General features: G+C 58.0%; 1 protein-coding gene across 2 annotated transcripts in view; it reads right to left on the reverse strand.

Annotated features, from left to right (window-relative positions):
• The window catches only part of VAC14 (VAC14 component of PIKFYVE complex), a 95,125-nt gene that overhangs the window by 33,348 nt on the left and 43,708 nt on the right, over positions 1-18,069 (reverse strand). For both annotated transcript variants that reach the window (XM_057711269.1, XM_057711268.1), the window contains exons 13-14: positions 15,168-15,324; positions 5,082-5,214 (exon numbers count right to left, since the gene is read on the reverse strand). In XM_057711269.1, coding sequence (XP_057567252.1) covers positions 5,082-5,214; positions 15,168-15,324 — 290 coding nt within the window. The remainder of the gene's footprint in view (positions 1-5,081; positions 5,215-15,167; positions 15,325-18,069) is intronic.

The following is an 18,069-nucleotide window of genomic DNA, read 5'->3' on the forward strand; positions in this document are numbered from 1 at the left end:
TTGGGGGCTTCCCTTTCTCCGGGGAGGGTGCTCGGGCCCTCAGCCACCATGGATGGAGTTCACAGCGCAGTCACTGGTTGAAAAGAAAGCATTCTCCGGCAAGTCCTCTTTGCGAGGCAGCAGGGAGGAAGGGGGGGGGCGGGGAGGCACAGCTGATGAAGCCAAAGGACGGCTGGCCGGAGGGCCGCGCTGGCCGGCAGCGTGAGTGTCCTCAGCCTCGCTGCCTTCCCAGCACAGAAGCAGGCCTTGTAGAGATCACAGCTGTTGGCTTACGCTGGAGTTCATATCGCAGTTTATCAAAGGGGCTGCGTTTTCTCCCTCCTCTCCTTTTCTACTGAGCATAGTGGAATGGTTCGTGGGAAAACAAGCCCTGTGCTTGTTCTGTCTGCACTGGCAGGGAGGGTGGGAAGAGGCCGGGGGAGGGAAATGTACACGAACACCCACGGGGGGCTGAGTTGTTTTAATGGGGCCGGGGCCGGGCTGCTGGTGGGCGCCCTGGGTGCTGGGGCAGCAGGCCTGGTGCGCCGGAGCCAGCTCCCCGCACAGAAGGTTCGATTCTTTCACTCTCTCCTGGGTCTGGTTTCCCCTCCCCAGAGACCACCGGGGGAGGCCGAGGCCGCATCGAGAGGTGGGACCGCCGCTCCACTTTACCAAGCTGTGCCGAGCGCTGTAACACGCACGGTCTTATGTAAGCCTCTCCACAAAGTGACCGGCACGCACAATTATCTTCATCTTACAGTCAAAGCAAAACGGGCTTGGAAACAGGTCACAGAGTTAAAAACTAGAGGAACTGGGATTTGAACCCTAGGCTGTTGGCTCCAGAAGCTCCCCTCTTAATCTGGCTCCCGAGAGCCTGTGGCATCTGCTGACTCCCGCGGAGCCCTGGGGAGGGGGCGTCGGTGTGGGCAGGGCCGGGACACCCGACCCCATGTCCTCCTCTTCCCTCCCTCAGTCCCTGCAGCCAGGAGAAGGGCCTGGGCCGCGAGCGGGTCACAGGAGGTCTGGCTGAGATGAGGTTTTGGAGTCACTGGCTTCCCCAAACTCAACATGCCTCTAAACTGGTTACGTCCATCAGATAACAAGGCCACATGGACACAGAGAGGACGTCCAACCTGCCCAGGGGCATGGCTGGAGTTCGGGGCCCCACTCCCACCCCCTATGGAGGTGCAGCCTGGGAAAGCTGAGTTGGGGGAAATGCTCTGGGGCCTGAGGAGAGGCATGCCTCCTCCTCAAGGCCAACACCCCCCACCAGACGTTCGTCCTCAAGAACTCTGGATGCCTTTGTCCTTCTATAGGCAGTCGCCGTTCCTGGACCCTGAGCAAAACACACTACTGCAGAAACAATGGCTTTTCACTTGTTTGCCAGAAGAATCTCTTTCCTTTCTTTGCTCAGTCTTGGGGGGTTGAGAGAAGCAACTTATAGCTGGCTTCACACCAGAAGGGGGGAGTTAAGACTCATATACTGTTTCCTATCAGGCCTGTGGCCTCACCTCAGCCCGCAGGTATCACTGTTATGATCCTCTTTAAAGCCACCAGCAGAAAATAGAGAAATGAAACGCGAGGCAGGTGGGCGGGCTGACACTCCAAGGACTGGGCCCCAGCAAACCTCTGCTGAAGGGCCTTGGCCCCTGTCTAACCACGGGAAGGAGGAAGGCCTCCTCCACGACCTGAGAGCCCAGACTGGGCGGCCTGGTACGCTGGCTTAGCAGCAGACGCCCCACAGAGCTGGCGTGGCCCAGAGGAAGCTGTAACTCGAAATGACAGGTGCTGGTGCTGCTTCAGGGGGGATGGCAGGCTGGACAAATGAAGCGAAGGACTAGAAGGGACAGCATACGTGAGGCGCCCAGTCCCAGGTTCCTTCTCCCCAGCCCCACTGGGTTCTTTGCCCAGGGCTAGGAGACTTCCGTGGCCATGCGGGATGGGAGTGCGGCACACCCTGGAGGCCAGGTGCCACGCCCACTGAGGCTCCAGTGTGGTCCAGGGGGGATGTGAGCCCCGGAACAGCGAGCGACTGCCATGCTGGATATACTGAGCCCCGGAAGGATGAGGCGGGAGGATGCCAGGAGCTGGGCATCCGGTGGTCCTGGCCCGCAGGTCGTGCAGGGGCCCTCGAGGCACCTGGCTCGGCACCAACGCACAGAAGGGACGGGGGCGGCCGCAAAATGAGCAGAGAGCCGCGGCCTGCAACGCCGCTCCCACCGAGCCAGGCAGGCACGTGACTCCCTCTCGTTTCCCTCCTGCAAAATGAGGGTTCCCATCAGCCCGGGATGCCCGAGAGACACCGCAAAGCAAACGAAGCCGCGCTGCCCTAGAGGCTGTGAACGGGACCGTGGCTGCGGCGCGGCCACCAGCTCCACGGCGCCTCGGCCCTCGCGGGTGGAGGGACACCCACGCCCACCCACACCCACGCACGCCCAGGCTGCCCGCGCTCCTGCCCGGCGCTGTCTGCGGATGCTGCCGGCTCCCCGAGAGCCCTCTCCCCATGCCCCTGACGGGGCACACGACGCTGACAGAGCATGGAAAAACCCATCACAGCCCAGTTCTCCAGAGAGGAAACGAGCTACAAAGTCCTTCTTCAAAGGCCTTTCTCTCCACGGGTTTCCTGAAAGTCTTCCAGGCAAGGAGGACTCATCAAAAGAGCTGACAGCTCTGCAATCTGGAAAACCGCACGAAGCTAACGGTCACCAGTGTGGGGAGAGTCCGTCACTTTCCTGGTGGGGGGTCTCTTCAATCCTGAACCGTCCAACTTCACGTGAAAAAAACCCCACAGAAACCTTCCCCTTTGGGCCAGTGAGGCTAAGAATCCGCTTCTGTCCCTCTGTGACAGTGGTTGTCACCTGGGATGATTCTGCCCCTCGGGGACCTCTGGCACTGGCTGGAGACATTTTTGATTGTCTCAGCTGCGTGGGTGAGGGTGCGACTGGCCTCTAGTGGGGCGAGGCTGGGGTACCGCTCACCAGCACACAGCACAGCCCCCGCCACGCAAATCATCCGCCCCGAATGCCAACAGCGCCAAGGCCGAGAGACCCTGCGCTGCGAGGGCTCAGGAGAGCAGAGGTGGGGACAGCCTTCCACCACCACCCGGACGCCTCTGGGTGGTCTAGACAGTCAGAAGCCCCCTCCTCCCAATGTGCAGGGACTTGTGGTCCTGCTGTTTGTCCTTCTGGCCAGGCAGGCCTGCCCCCTCCTGAGACCCCAGGGTGGCCTCAATGCCACCCTCCACCTGGAGCTGGGGCCCTGTGGCTCCCCCACCTCTGGCCCCTGCAGGGAAGCCCTGGGCCTGCTCCCATGTCCTCGTCTCCCACTCCTTCAGCTCACCCCGCACTTAGCAGGCTCCTCCACGCCTCCCAGTTGACCCTCTTCCGACCTCCTCTCCCCTCACTGCCTCCCGCCATCCCTCTCTTTCCTCCGCGTCTCTCTACCTCTTGGGCCCTTCTTCTCAGCCTCCTCTCCTGGCTTCTCCCTCTTTCCCCATTAAACACTGGTGCTCAGAAGGGCCTGGCCCCAGGCCGCCTTCCTTCCCTCTGATCTCCGACTGTTCTTACTCCCTAGGAATGAAATCCACAAGGCAGAACTATCTAGAATGGAACCTCGCATAGTCGGTATTCAATAAATATCTGTTGAATGAATGACGGCTATCAACCTTCAGAGTGGTGTCCTGGGCCGAGAGCCCTCTTTTGAGAGGCAGATACAGCAAACTGCTTCTTCAGCGTCTCTCCTTTGATGTCCCCAGAGCTATTTAACCCCCCTCCCTCCCTGCTCCTCTTCTGGGGCTCCCATCTCAGGGACAGCTACCACCATCCACCCTGCTGCTCACACCACAATCCTGGGCGTTTCCCACCAACTCCCTCTCCCCTCCCTCCCTCATGCAACCCATCACCAATCAACACACTTCTTACTGGTTCTTGAATTGCACTGCTTCTTCCCATCTCCCTACCAAGCTGCCACCTTGGACAACAGCCTCCCACCTGGTCTCCCACACAGCCACCCATCCTCTCCCAGCAGCACAGTAATCTTTAAAGGCAGCAATCTGGTCACATCACTCCCCTGCTCAAGCCCATTCAGTGGCTTCATGCTGACCTCTGGGTAAGGGCCCCAATCCGCACGCCGGCCCACAAGGCTGAGCCCCGCCCCCCTCGCCTTCTGGCTGACAGCAAAATGAACTCTCCAAGCTCCTTCCTGCCTTGAAGCCTCTGTACAGGCTGGACCCTCTGCCTGGAATCCTCCTTCAACTCCCTGATCCCCAGATGGCCCCCGACTCCTGGGACATTAGTCTGCTCCCTGAGCACCCTGAATGGCTTTACTAACCTCCACCACCCAGAGATTCTGATTTCAGTGGTCAGGGCGGAGCCCAGCCATCACCTTTTTCAAGCCTCCTTGGGGACCAAACATGCAGTCAGGGCCGAGAACCACCGCTGTGCAGTATTTAGGGCCACTCGGACTATTCTGGGAAACTCCTCTGCCTGGCTTTGCAAGGGAGCCTGGAGAAATCTGTGTCCCCTCTAGATTCCTGCTGGCCTGAAGGTCACTCTCCTGGTGACCCTGCTCCCTGGAGCCAAGCTAGAGGCAAAGGCCCAGGCCCAGCCATGCTGCTGGTGGTGACAGTTCTGGAAGCCTCCAGGGACTGGGGCTGGTGCCCTGGGACTGTCCGGGGCTGGGTTCCCACAGCGCAAGAATCTGGCTCAGCCACAGCCACTGCTGCCACCAGCCACGGCCAAACGGCATGCTGACGGCTGGGCATCCAGCACAGCCCGGTTCATCTTCCATCTGCCCCACCGCCTTTCCTCCCCGAAGACTCCCAAGAGGGTGTTTAATGAGAGGATACTTAACCTCAAGGAAAACTGTCTCAATAAGTAAAAACTGAATTCATTTGCTCAAAAAATGGTGACATCAACCTAACCCACGTCGGCAGCACCAGCAACCTGGTATGAAGGGGGAACCTCCTTCATTTCTTCAACGAGCTCAAGGGTCAGAAAAAGGAGGGGACAGGAGCGGAAGACCAAATGGTTGTCTCGACCCCTTGCATGGTGTGAGAATGAAAAGCCAAGGCTGTGGGAGAAGAGAAGGCACACAGAACTAACCTGATGATGAAGGCGCCTCTGACCTCCAAGAGCTTCCGTTCACTGCTGAACCTCTTGAGAAGGTTGATCATGAACTTGTAGAAGTAGGAGTTCATGGTCGGAGTGGAAGGAGAACATTCCAAGCCTTTGGTACCTACAGACAAAGGGACGGAGCTGGGATTTATTCGTGTCCACAGAATATAAATAATTATCAACGCCAAAAAGGTGGAAGAGGGTTCCTACGTAACAAGATGAGGGAAGACCTTCGATCAAGGACCTCACTAGCAGCAAAAAAGCAAGGACCAAACAAGTGTGCACAAGCGGATACAACTCTGCTTCCTGCAAAAGCACCCATGTGCCTGTCCACCCCTCCAGCCGATCCCCCATCACTTAGTAAACACCTCCTATGTGGGACACCCGCTGCTAGGTGCCAGAGATTTTTGGAAAAAAAAGAACTGTTTTTTTTTCTTTACTCAGCCCAATAAATAAAATACACTTGGGCTTTGTTTTGGGTAGTTAAGAACAAATGGCAAGTCAAAGAGAAGAAAGAGGTAAGGCAGGCACACAACCTCAACGGTCCAGAAAGCCGACAAACCCCGTGAGGCAGAAGCTACACTCCTTTCCCACGGCTGCTTAAGAAGCCAATTATGCACGCAGCCTCCAGGCGGAAGACAGCACACGCTGACAAAATGTGACCAAGTGTTTTCATCTGCACCCAATGTCCTGAAATCAGAGATTCTTCCTCATCTTCAGGTAAAGATGCTCTTTTAGAGCAGTTCTCTGAAGACCCTGAGCTGGCTTTACAACCAGAAGCACACGTGAGGTCTCCCTCTTACGTGTACCAGCTGGAAATACACTGAAGGCCAGATATGGCTCCCCTTCCCCCCACCTCCCGCCCAACCCCGTCCCAGCCTTGCACATGGTCCTGTCCGCACATGGTCCCGTCCGTTAAGGCATCCAGTGCAGAGGGGCCGAGGGCGGGGCTGACAGAATGCTTGGATGATCCGACGTGGTGTCTTCATATACCCCCTGTGATCTCCCCCGTCCTTCCTTTCTAACACATGCTGACCTCAACAGCACTGCTGGAAAGAGTCAGTGATGGCAGGACTCCTCATTCCATCTGCCTGAGGCACTAATAGGGCATCTGATCTTTTTAAAAAAAATAGGGACTTCCTAGGTGGCACAGTGGGTAAGAATCTGCCTACCAATGGAGGGGCCATGGGTTCGAGCCCTGCCCCAGGAAGATACCACATGCCGTGGAGCAACTAAGCCCGTGCGCCAAAACTATTGAGCCTGTGCTTTAGAGCCTGTGAGCCACAACTATTGAGCCCATGTGCTGCAACTACTGAAGCCCACGTGCCTAGAGCCTGTGCTCTGCAACAAGAGAGGCCACTGCAATGAGAAGCCATGCACCACAGCGAAGAGTAGCCCCCACTCGCCGCAACTAGAGAAAGCCCGTGTGCAGCAACGAAGACCCAACACAGCCAATAAAATAAATAAATTTATAAAAAAACAAAAAAATAACAGCTTAACTGAGATATAATTCATTATCCATAAAGTTCACCTTTTTATTTATTTATTTTTTAAAGTTCACCTTTTTAAAGTGTATGATTCAGTGAAACAGGCAGCGTGTGGGGTCCCTGGGAATCAAGCTTGGCTGTGCGAGGGGATATCAGCTCCCAGAAGCATCAGCCCAAAGCACAAAACAGGAATGTGTGCAACCGTCGTCCAGAGCGCTACAAGTGAGCCTAACACAGGAGCCCCTACGGGCTGCCTTCATCAGATGCCAGTGGCCAGGAAGTAGCGGTAAAACCTTCTCCCATGAGTTCTGTCGTTTTGCTGAACTCAGACTTCCTTGTGTCCTCTCGTGGTCCTTACGGGGAAGTGGCTGGGAACTAGAAAAGGTGTTTCCTGTTTTGTTTTTCCTGGCTGTGAATTACTCTATGAGGATTCCTTACCAGGAGTCACACCTTCAAACTACTGTCCTCTCTCCTGAACCTCCTCGACAGCTCCTGTGAACCATCCCCGGGGCAAGCCTTGGGTGAGAAGCCAGTTCAAGGACAGGCCTTGCTGAACTTCTTGGTGTTTGTGGTGTGTTGTTCTAGGTCCCTGTCCAGAAGAGCCCGGGCCGGGAGGTCCCAAGTGACTCTGAAATGGCAAACAGTCTCTGCTCCCCGGCCCAGAGGCGCTGTTTGCAGAATCAAGTGTCACATTCTTACAGATCGAGTTACCCCAGGCCCAGCTGGGGCTGATCTCTGAGGAGGTGGCTGCAGATACAGCTGTTGAGACAGCCTGGCTGCCTCTCAGCCCCTTGTCCCCATCCCCACACTTGAGGGTATGAATTCTGCTGCCCCCATGGTGGCCTGGCTGGAGGGCAGAGTTCCCCCCACCAACCTCTGCCCCCCCCACCGGAGCTGCACATGGACTGGAGCCCGGCTCCCTGCAGCCTTCTCCTGGGTGCTTGTTCACGATGGCTCCTACGTCCCAGTCCCCTTCTAGCTTCTGTACGTGCACCCCTCTTCCACCCCATTTCTAGGCTTAGGTTCCAAAGGACAAAGGGACCAAAACAGGGCCTGACCATAAAGAAATCTTCCCCACCTGGGGCCATGGTCTCCAGTCCCCAGGGACTGGGTGTCTTGGCAGGCCCTGGGGAGAGGTGCTAGGTGGTTCTGTCCCTACAAAAGCAGTGCGCAGCGTCAAACATGGTGTTTTAGAGCTTGGCTTGGGAGTCCATCAGACCTGGGTTCACCTCTGATCTCCACCTGCTAGCTATGTAACTTTGGGCAAGTCTCTTATCCTCTCTAAGCCTCAGTTTCCTCATCTGTAAAGTGGGGGCAACAAGAGCCCCCATGGAATGAGATGAAACATGTAATGTACCAGGCCTGGGGCCTCCTACACAGTCTGTGCTCGGTACACAGGGGCTGCTGTCACCCGCAAACGTGCCGTAACCCAGAGCACTGCGTGAGGCAAGTGGTGCCCGTTCTCTGAGTCTTGCGATGAATGACTGAGGGCTGGGGACAGCCTGGAATGTCGGATCTGGGACAATTTCACGGTGTTCTGCTGGGGGGTAGGGAGACTGTGAGGAGAGGGGATCACCTGGGACCCCTCAACCCCCACATTCGAAGAGGGAGATCTGCCCACCTCTCAGCTCACACTGGCAGAAGAGAAGGCCTGGGGCTGCTCTGGACACGTCCCCGGTCTCCTCAGCCACAGCCCCTGCCAGGCCCCCCAATCTGCTCTCAAGTGTCCAGGCCTGCATGGCGGCCCCTGGAGCTGAGGCCCTTAGGAGGGAGGAGGCGGGCAGAGTCACACCTGGGAGGAGCCATGTCGAGTGACTCCCGTTCTCCTGCTCAGTTGAAAGACTACAAAGAGCGGGAGGGCGGGTGCAACCTATGTGGGCGCTGAGTGCCTTCCCGAGGCTGAGACTGGGCGGATGGGAGCTCTGGGAGCTGCCCGAGGCCCGCGGCCCTTCAGGCTCCCACCTGCCAGAACAGACTCTGGTCAGGACCACTGCCCTCGAGAGGAGAAGCCTCTGCCGGACAGGGCGGGGAGCCTTGGGAAGCTCACGGGGGGCCGGGCAGCACTGGCCCGGTGGGCTGGGCGAGCATCTCAGTGCTCACCACGGACGGGCTGCGGGCCCACTCGGTCCCTCCCAGCCTCAGTTCCCCACTGGCCCCACGAACCGCTTCTCTGACTAACCAGCCCTTCTGGCCCAGCTCGCTGAGGTAGAGCCTGCGAGATGTGTCCAGGCGGGGCTGCCGGCATGGGAGGAAGAGATGGGGTGGAGAGAGGACAGACTCACTCCAGGAGTGTTACTACACGGAACAACAGGCCTCTCTCCACTGAACTAATTTCAGCCCGACTGCAGCCTGCCCCTCCCCATGGGGAGCCCTCAGGCCTCCACCGGCCGCCTCTGCCTCTCACCGTTCGGCTGCACGCTTGACAAGCTCGGCTGGGAATCGGCCTCCTTTCTCGGCAGCTGATAAAAGCTCTCCCACAGGAGGGGCCCGGGGCCAGGTGCTGCTGGCCCATTAGGACAGGGAGAGCCAGAAAGGGGCCCGCCCACGTGCTACGAGGATCTGCTGGGATGACAGCGCTGGGAGGCTCTGACTCAGGGGACATTACTGATAGCATGGTCTTCCAGGCCCGCTGGGGACGGTGGGGAGCTGTTCTGGCTGGGGGCCCAGGAGGCGGGGAAGTGAGGAGAGGGCTGGGAGCAACCTGGCCACGGGTCTCGGGAGGGAGGTGCCCTTTGAGGGTCCGAGGAGAGCGAGATTTCCATTCCCCACTCCTGCTGAGGGCCAGTCCCAGTGCCGCTTGCCTGGCATTTCTGGTTTAGAGGGGCAGGCTCTGGCAGGAAGTTCACGTGACTGCCGGCTGGCCGAGGGGCCAACAGATGCTGTCGGGAGCACCCTGTACACGACACCAGGCTGTGGTGTGGGCGGCCGGGGAGCCAGCCCTGCAGATGTTACTAAGTGAAACCTGATGTGGCGACATGAGAATCTGCAGAACGTCTCACAAACAGCCTTCCCTGGGATGTTTTGGATTGAGCTTTGTGGCTATGACGTGAAGGAGCCTCACATGTCAGGATAAAAATAGCTCTGGCCTCAATACACAACGCGAGTTACAGTTCAACAAAACCAGATGCAAAAACATCAGCCTCCTGGCCCAGGCCCAGCAGGGTCCCTGCTCCGCTCCCACCGCTCCCAGCTACCTCCCCCGCGGGTCGGGGCTGTGTGCCTCGACGGCCCCTCCAGTGGGCATCTGGATCTGCTGCCCTGAGAGGGCAGGGGAAGGGCCAGAGAATCCGGCTCAGATGCAGGTCCGGGGACCGACTGGCAGGGCAGTCTTGAGGAAGTGACACCTTCTCTGGGCCAACTCCTGTCTGCGGCCCTCGCAGCGGTGGGGGAGTGTAACGCTGAGCCTGGCACAGGAAGTGCTCTGAGGAGGGGGCTGCGAGACTAGGAGGCTGGTATGGAATCGAGGGGACAGGTGGGCAAGGGAGCGCCTACGCGCAGAATGAAAGGGGCGGGAGACGGGGAGGCCTCGGCCTCTCGGGAAGCAGGGTCTCAGGAGGTGTGCAGTCCACTGAGTGAGAGGGCCCAAACCCCGTGTGGACGCATGGGTGGTTAAGATGTTGCACCCTCGTGACCCAATCCAGAAGGCAGCTACTTTCTTTTCTGTGGAAAAGCCAGGGAGCCCTGTGCCCTGGGCAGTCACCCAAATCCAGGAGGCTTTCCAGCTGCCCAGTTTAGAGCCAGAGATAAGCTAACGGACCACCGCAGGGCCTGGGAGGACCTTCCAGCTGACGTGGTGGTAGAGAGGGGCTGCACTGCTGCTGCTGTGGGAGCAGGGGCTGAGGCCAAGAGAGCACTGGAAAGACCAGGAAGGGGCCTGGGTTGGAAGCGCCAGGCTCTCCATCTGCAGACAGGTGAAGGCCAGGGCAGAGGTGCTAGGGGAGCCTTGGCCCCGACGACAGGGACTGGGTGATCGGCCTTGGTACCCATTCCTTCTGTCCTTTTAAGAAAGTCTGGGAGAGGGGTGCTGACTCTTACTGGGTGCCTGATGCTGCGGGTTCAGAGATGAGTACAGCAGGCCCCTGCGGTCTGACGGTGCTTCTGGAACTGAGGAGCGCGCTAGCAACCCAGCGATCCTGGTAAAATGTGAGTAAGAGTCTGGGGTGGGTCTGAGCGTCTGCATTTCTGATGAGCTCTAGGCGACGCTGAGGCTGCCATAACCTGAACTTTCAGGAGTCTGAGAGGTCACAGCCAGGAGGGGGAAAGAGATGCGGACCCCACAGTGCGACTGGCAGAAGGAATGAAGCAGCAGAGAGGAGTCTGGCCTAGGATATCCTGGAAAGCTGCATGGAGGAGAAGCCCTCTGAGCTGGACTGAACTATGCGTGCGCGCTCGTAATACAGCAGGATGGAAGCAAAGGCAGAGCTTTACACATACAGGACGTTTTTCTTACCCGCTTCCACGCAAGCGCTCACAGAGCCCCCAGGGGCCCATCACCCGATTTACAGAGGAGGGAGAGGTGGCACCGAGGCAGGACACTTGCCAGAGATCACAAGACAGGCAAGGCAGAGCTGGGCTGTGAAGCTAGATCTTTTCGACCCCAGCGCCCACGTACTTTTACGCTGTCCGAAAAGGGTGTGTGGGAAGAACAGCCTTTAAGGCTCAAAGGGCAGCAGGCACGGCTTTCTGGGGGCTGGGAAACGGTCTGGTGTGGCCGGAGGAAGTGGAGGGAAGGCCGGGGGGGAGGCAGCAGAAAGGCAGGAAATGAGGTGCTGAGGTGGCTGGAATGGGGGTCCCTGAAGTCACCCCACTGAAGAGGAGGGATTCCAGCCGCCCCCGCCGCCCCCCAAAAAACCCTGCCAGGCTGAGGCCACAGCCCAGCACCCAGAGGAGGAGGCTGGACCACTGGCCCCACCACCACTGCTGGACAGGGAGTGGTTCGTGTGTGTTCCTGCCTTCTGAAGTGAAGGTGAAGAGAGCAGGCTCTCAGGCTGGGCTGCTGGGCCAGCGCCGTCGCTGCCGCGCCCCGCCACCCCAGGTGGGAGTGACAGCAGCGCGGATCCACGGGGAGGGCTCAGTGCACGGATGTGAGAAGTGCCTAGAACAGTGCCCAGTCCTAAACAAGAGCTCAGCGTGTGAGAGTCACTGCTGTCACTAGGGAAACTACCAGGGGTGGCTTTCTGGGTTTCTCCCAGAATTTATTTCTGCACCTGGTCACACCAGGCGCGGCTATAAGCAATAAAACCGAACCAGAACATTCATCTTTGCCCCTGTGTTTAGAGCTGGGACCAGAGAGCCCTGCAGGGTGCAATGACATGAGCTGTTTTATCCCAAGAATGGGCCCTGTGGCCAGAAAAAAAGGTCAGGAAGACTGGGTTTGGGGAGCAAACATCAGTCCTGGGGTGACCTTTGGTCCCAGATCGCCACACTCCTGTGGTGCAGGGCCCAGGCTCCTCCCTCTCCTGCAGCAGGATGTCCAGGCCTATCTCCCATGAGGGGCGCATCCCAGAGCCCTCCTGCTCCCGCTGAGCCTCCCCGCTGCAGGCCTGCTCCAGGGGGCTCACCGTCCCCTCTCCCCAGAGCCTGTCAGGGCCCCAGCTGTGTGGAGCTGGGCAGAGAAGCCGCGAAAGTTGCCAAGTCACAGGGGACCCAACCGGTTGTTTTTGTGTCATTTCAGCAAAACACGGGTTAGGGAGACAGGGAGCCCTCCACCGGCTTCCCTCGGGGCCGCCCACCCTGGCAGCTCCCCTCCTGGCTGTCCCAGAGGTGGTCCTCTCCCAGCCCGGGGCTCTGCCAAGGTCAGGAGAGAAGGGGGGCAGACAGGAGAAGGGAGACCACCGCCTCTGTCCATGCCGCTCTGCACTGGAGGCAGAGATGTTCATGCCAGGCCAGGGGAGAGCAAAATCCCCTGTGAGCAGCTCTGCCCCGTGGCCCTGGGGACCACTGCTCTGGTGCATTTAGGCCAACAAAGCAGCTGTGATGGGTCGGCCTCCCCACCACTGCATTCAGTCTGCACCATCGGGGTTTACAGACCCAACATGCAGGCAGGGCCCTACAAAGGCCACTGGTTTCATTTTTGCTAGGCTCCCTGCTCCCTGCTCCCTCTTCTGAAGTCCCTTTCCAGGGGTGGGGGGTGGAAAGGTGGTGATCTATCTTAAAGGGGCACAGCTCTGCACTCTGCAAGTTCTCAGAGCTGTGCCCTGCAGAGCCAGGGGAAGACAGAATCCAAACAGGAAGAGGGCCTTGCAGCCTCCACGGCCGGACGGAAACAGACAGGACGACCCCCTCGCGTGCCTGAGAAGCGATGGGAGAAAGAGCAGCTGCGGAGGAAGGAGTGTGCACTTCCTGTGTCCTTTCTGACCCACACAGCCACCCCCACCATCCTCAGCGCCAGGCGCGGTGCCCTCCCCAAGGCAGCTGAGGCAGGAGAGGGGACAGGGCACAGCTCCGGCTTCCATGCTCTTCTATTACTGCCTTGAGCTTGACCTTTTAAAATCAAGGACCCATCTGACAGAGCTGGTGCCAGCTGTGGACAGCACGCACGTGTGGTTCCCACACTCCTTGCAGGGCACACATGGGTCTCAGGCTAAGGGCTCGGGGCCCACGGCTCTGTGTATCCTTGAAGCAGGGAAGTGTTACTGGCTGCAGACATTTCCTTGGTGCACTTTTCAGAATGGAATTTCTTCCCATCTGGCATACTTGGCTGTTTTCTATGAATGCTGGGTGAGGCCCTGGCTGATGTGAGCCAGCCTGACAGCCTTGTGAACTGGGGCAAGTCTTCACCACCTTGGCCTCCCCAGTGGCCCACCTGTCTTGACAAGGCCAGGAGCTGGGGTTCGGAGCTCTTTGTCATCCAAGTCCCTTTCAGCCCCTGCTCCCAAGCAGTGGAGGGCTCGCTGCCGGAACTCCCTGGGCCAGGCCCTGCAGCCCCAGGGCTCACACCCCGCCCTTTCCAGCACAGACCTGGGCTGTTCACAGCTGTTTTCTTGCTTATCCCTCCACTAGCCAGTACGCAATTCACAGTCATCGACTTCTCTGTGCCCAGGAGGAAGAGAAAACACATCTTACACATGGTGTGTTTCTATAAGGAGGGAGAGATCACAGACAGTCCTGGGAGAACAAGGTGTCCCCAGCCAGAGGCTGTGCTGCCTCAGCTTCTCCTGCCCTGAGGATGCGTGATAACCGCTTCCCGGGCAGGGTTATCCGAGGGCTGGCCCCCACCGGCAGAAAACCTCTCAGCTGCTGCTCTTCTGCCCCCGCACCGAGGCCCCCATCCCCACAGCGGGGCTTGGCCCACATTTAACCTCTGGCAATCCTGCCACCCATCCAGAGACTTCAGGTTGAAGCCCAAGTGATGATTTAGGGACACAGGATGGGGAATGGACTCCTGCGCTGTGGGACGTAGGGTAGGAATCTTCTCTGCAGGAGTCTCCCGGTCAGGACATGGGAGCCTCCTGGCCACGGCCTCTGACTGCCCAGAGGAAGCAGCTCATGGGCAGGGGAACCACTGCGTCCTGTGGGACAAGAGACGGCGGCTGGGCTGCTGCTAGAGCCCCTTACTCCTTCCTTGCTTCAGTCAGAAACAGCTGGAAACTGGAGACTCGCTGTGGGCAGAGCGAGCACAGTGGCGGGCCTAGATGACACCCCACTGCAGGGGCTTGACTTCAAGTGTCGTCAGGGAGACGTCTTCAATGCACTGGCCTTCTGTGATTGACTGGCAGCCCCGGGGTCACCTCCACTTTCACCAAGCAGTGTCCCGAGGGCTGAGCACCAGGACGCCTTCTGGGACCAGCGTGGTGGGAGGGAAGGGAAGTTGCCACTGAAAGGCCCCAGATCTATTTGACTCTTGGCTTTTGCATCAAAGGAGGCCTAGGGACCTTGTATCTGGATGTCAAGAGCCACTCAGAGGACAAAGAGACACCCCAGGCAAACACCCAAGATTCGCTGGGTACTTTCCTTCCAAGTTGCATCCTTGAGCATCTTCCAGGATAGGGTCGCTGGAGAGAGGTGGCGTCTGCGTGGGAGGGAGGACCTGGGAGTCGCACTAGCCCAGGGAGAAGAGCCACCTGCTGTCGGGAAGGACCCCGAGGAGTGAGCACTAGGAGATCACGCCACCTGCAGGTCCCAGGACTGACCGGAAACGTCCTGCTTGAATTATCCGCTCTCCGGCCTGGGCTGCCTGCCATGTTATTTTTAGCTTCTCAAGGAGGAAGGAAACAGCTGCCTGGTCTTCCACCTGTGAGACTCGAGACTCCGAAGCCCCTTGATTCCTGACGGGGACGCCGCCCCAGGGAAAGAGACGATCAGCTTACTTGCATGGTTTTATATTTAGCCAACGGCTCAAAAGCCCGAGAGTTGCAGGGAGATGAGGAAAAAGGGCTGTGAAGGTCTCTTATGGGGGTGGAGGGCTGCTGGAGTATGAGGCAGGAAACAGCAGAAGGGCACGGAGGGTGGCAGATCACTGGCCCATACACCCTGGCGGAGCTCCAGGGCTCAAGAGGGACAGCCCACAGGCTGGCCGGCCCAGGACAAGACTGTGCACTGCCATTCCCAGGGTCCCCGAGGCTGCAACCATCTGGGGAAGACTCACCCGGAGTGTTCAGTAGGCCAGCTCTGCCGGGGGTGGGCACCTGGAGCTCTGAGTGGCTGACCCGGAGCTCAGGGCCATCAAGGGGGCCTAGGTCATCCGTCTGGCCTGCGGGGGAGGAAGCAATTTCTGCCAACACCTCCAGATCCTTCAGGATCACCTGGGGGAGAAAAGCAGAGGATGAGGGACAAGGACCTCCATGCTGAGCTGTGGCGGGAGACGGAGAGCTGCCTTCAGGGGGCGGGGAGGGGTCTGCAGAGGGTGACGGGCTGATGAGAGTTGCCAAGACGATGGCTCTAACAGTGCTCAGAGAGTCCTACAGAGGATATGGACTGAGGAGAACACAGACAGACAGCGGACAGGGGCAAGGAGAAGGGAAGCTGGAGCTCCTGGCAGAGCAGCTCACAGAGCTCAGGAAACATTCTACTCACCAGATCAGTGGTTTATTATAAAAGGATGTAACTCAAGAATAGCCAGATGGAAGAGATGCACAGGGCAAGGTCTGGGGAAGGGGCACAGAGCTTCCATGCCCTCTCCTGGGGTGACACGCTTCCTAAATATCCAGCCTGGAAGCTCTCCAAACCCCATCGTTTTGGGTTTTTATGGGGGCTTCATTACATAGGCACGGTTGATTACGTCACTGGCATCTGGTGATGGATTCAACCTCTCGCCCCCTCTCCTCCTGGAGTCTGGGGGTGCGGTGGGGTCCAAGTCACCGCCTCATCACGACAAAAGACGTACTCCCTGCTCTCGTCAGTTAGGGAATCACAAGAGTTTCAGGACCTCTGTGCCAGACCCAAGGAAGACCAAATACATATTTCTTACTATATATCACAATGTCACAAACCTAAGTGTACATCAACGGATAAATGGGTAAACCGAAAGTGGCATATCCACGCCATGGACGACTATTTGGCAATAAAAAGGAAAAAAGCTCTGATACCTTCGACAACATGGATGAACCTTGAAAACGTGTGCTACGTGAAAGAAGCCAGTTGCAAAAGGTCACACGATACATTTATATGAAACACCTGGAATAGACAAATCTATGAGAAAGCAGGCTGTGGTTGCCACGGGCGAGGGGAGCAGACACGAGGAATGACTGCTAATGGGCACAGGGGTTTTTTGGGGGGTGAACACTTTAAAAGGATGAATTTTATGCTACGTGAATTCTATCTTAAAAAAGAATCAAGTCAAAACCCCAAACGAGCATCCTCGTTCCCCACCCAGGGGCACGGGGAGAGCAGTCTGCTCTTGTGCTGCCCCCAGCTCGGGGTGGTGGGGGCCCACTGACTCCCCGTGGTCTCACACTTGGCTCGGACTCACAGGGGCATCCGCCATCCCACGGCACCCCTCATGCTGACCGTACTTCTGAGCCTCAGGCTACTGCTCTCAGGTCTGGCTGTGCAGCAGAATGCCATCCGTGAGAAAATCTCAAGGCAGCTGCGGCCAGGCCAGCACTCGGCCAGATACTGACCCCACGAGGGCCGCAGCGACCCACACGAGGTCCAGCAGGTACTTATTTTCCTAACAGAAAAGAAGGTGGGAAGAACCACCACGCCTGAGAGGCCCGGCCCTTGAGATGTCCCCACCCTGTGCGTGGCCTGAGGGCCGGGCCATGAGGCAGGGGGAGGCTGGAGGAGACAGCTGTCCTCGCTCCTGGCCAGAGGTGATGCCCTCACTTGTCTTCAGTCTCACGTACGAGCACCTGCTCAAGGTGTCAGGGGGTCCACTTCCAACCCAGCTCTGGTCCACAAACCGGAGACCCATAAGCTCCACAGGGCTTCGTGGTCGCAACCCTGACTTCCAATCCGGACCCTTCTATTTAGCCGCCTGACCCTGGACCAGTGAACTTCAGCAGTGGACCAGCGAACAACCCTCCCTTGTCCCCCAGCCACCCGCTGCAACCTCTGGCATCTACTGCCGGGGCCTGTGCTGGTTGGAGGAGACGCAAGGCCGCAAGGCTGAACCGCGCCCTGCCTCTGATGAGAGTGACCTTGGGGTCGACAAGCACTGATAAAGCAGCGCCTGTGCAAGGGGAGCCAGCAGCTTGGCCTGAGCGGGGCTGGGAGGCTTTGGAGGTACCTGAGCCCCAGTTTGCCAGGGAACCAGCGGGTAGAGGAAGGCAGGCAAAGCATTCTCTTAACTAGCAGAGGCCTTTCATGGACACAGGACCAGACCCCATGGCACAGTCCAGGAAACTAAGCTCAGCTCCGGAGTGGGGCCTGGGGCTGGTGCAGAAATCAGGCGGGAGCCATAGGCAGGGGCAGGTCATCAAGAACTACGACCCAGGCAAAGAGGGACATCTGAACTTGGTTTTGCAGGTGATGGGGAGGCTCAGTTTCCTCATATGTGCCAACAGGGATTCGCCCTTGCAAGGCTGTTGTGAAGATTACAAGAGATCCTTCATGTACTACTTCTGTGCTGAGATTTTTGGTACCACAGCTGAGCTTGGTCAGCGGATCAGGGACTGGGCAGGGACAGCAGGGCTCACATCGAGGCCTTCAGATTTCATTTCTCCACCAAAGAGAATCTGCGTGGCCCATCTCGGTACACCTCCTCCTGCCCCACTGGAGAGCACGGCCAGCAAAACTGTATACTTCTCATTTTGAATTCTCTTATTTTAGAAAGTTTAACACCAAACGGCAAATGAATGCAAATTACACTTCAACTGCACAATTAAAGCCAGAAATGTCATCTATAGGTTCCTTCAGTAATCCTGGCCACTCCTCAAAATTTGTCTCTGGTCCCTAGGGAGCTAAAGTCAACAGACAGCCCCACTGGGACAACACCACGTGTACACACACACACACACACACACACACACACACGAGTCCTTCCTGTCCCATATAGTGGGAGCCTCCTTTAAGTGGGAGCTGGAGAACAGCACCACCATCTCCTTCAG

This window comes from Hippopotamus amphibius, chromosome 16 (genome assembly GCF_030028045.1).
Source record: "Hippopotamus amphibius kiboko isolate mHipAmp2 chromosome 16, mHipAmp2.hap2, whole genome shotgun sequence".
Classification (NCBI taxonomy): Eukaryota; Metazoa; Chordata; class Mammalia; order Artiodactyla; family Hippopotamidae; genus Hippopotamus; species Hippopotamus amphibius.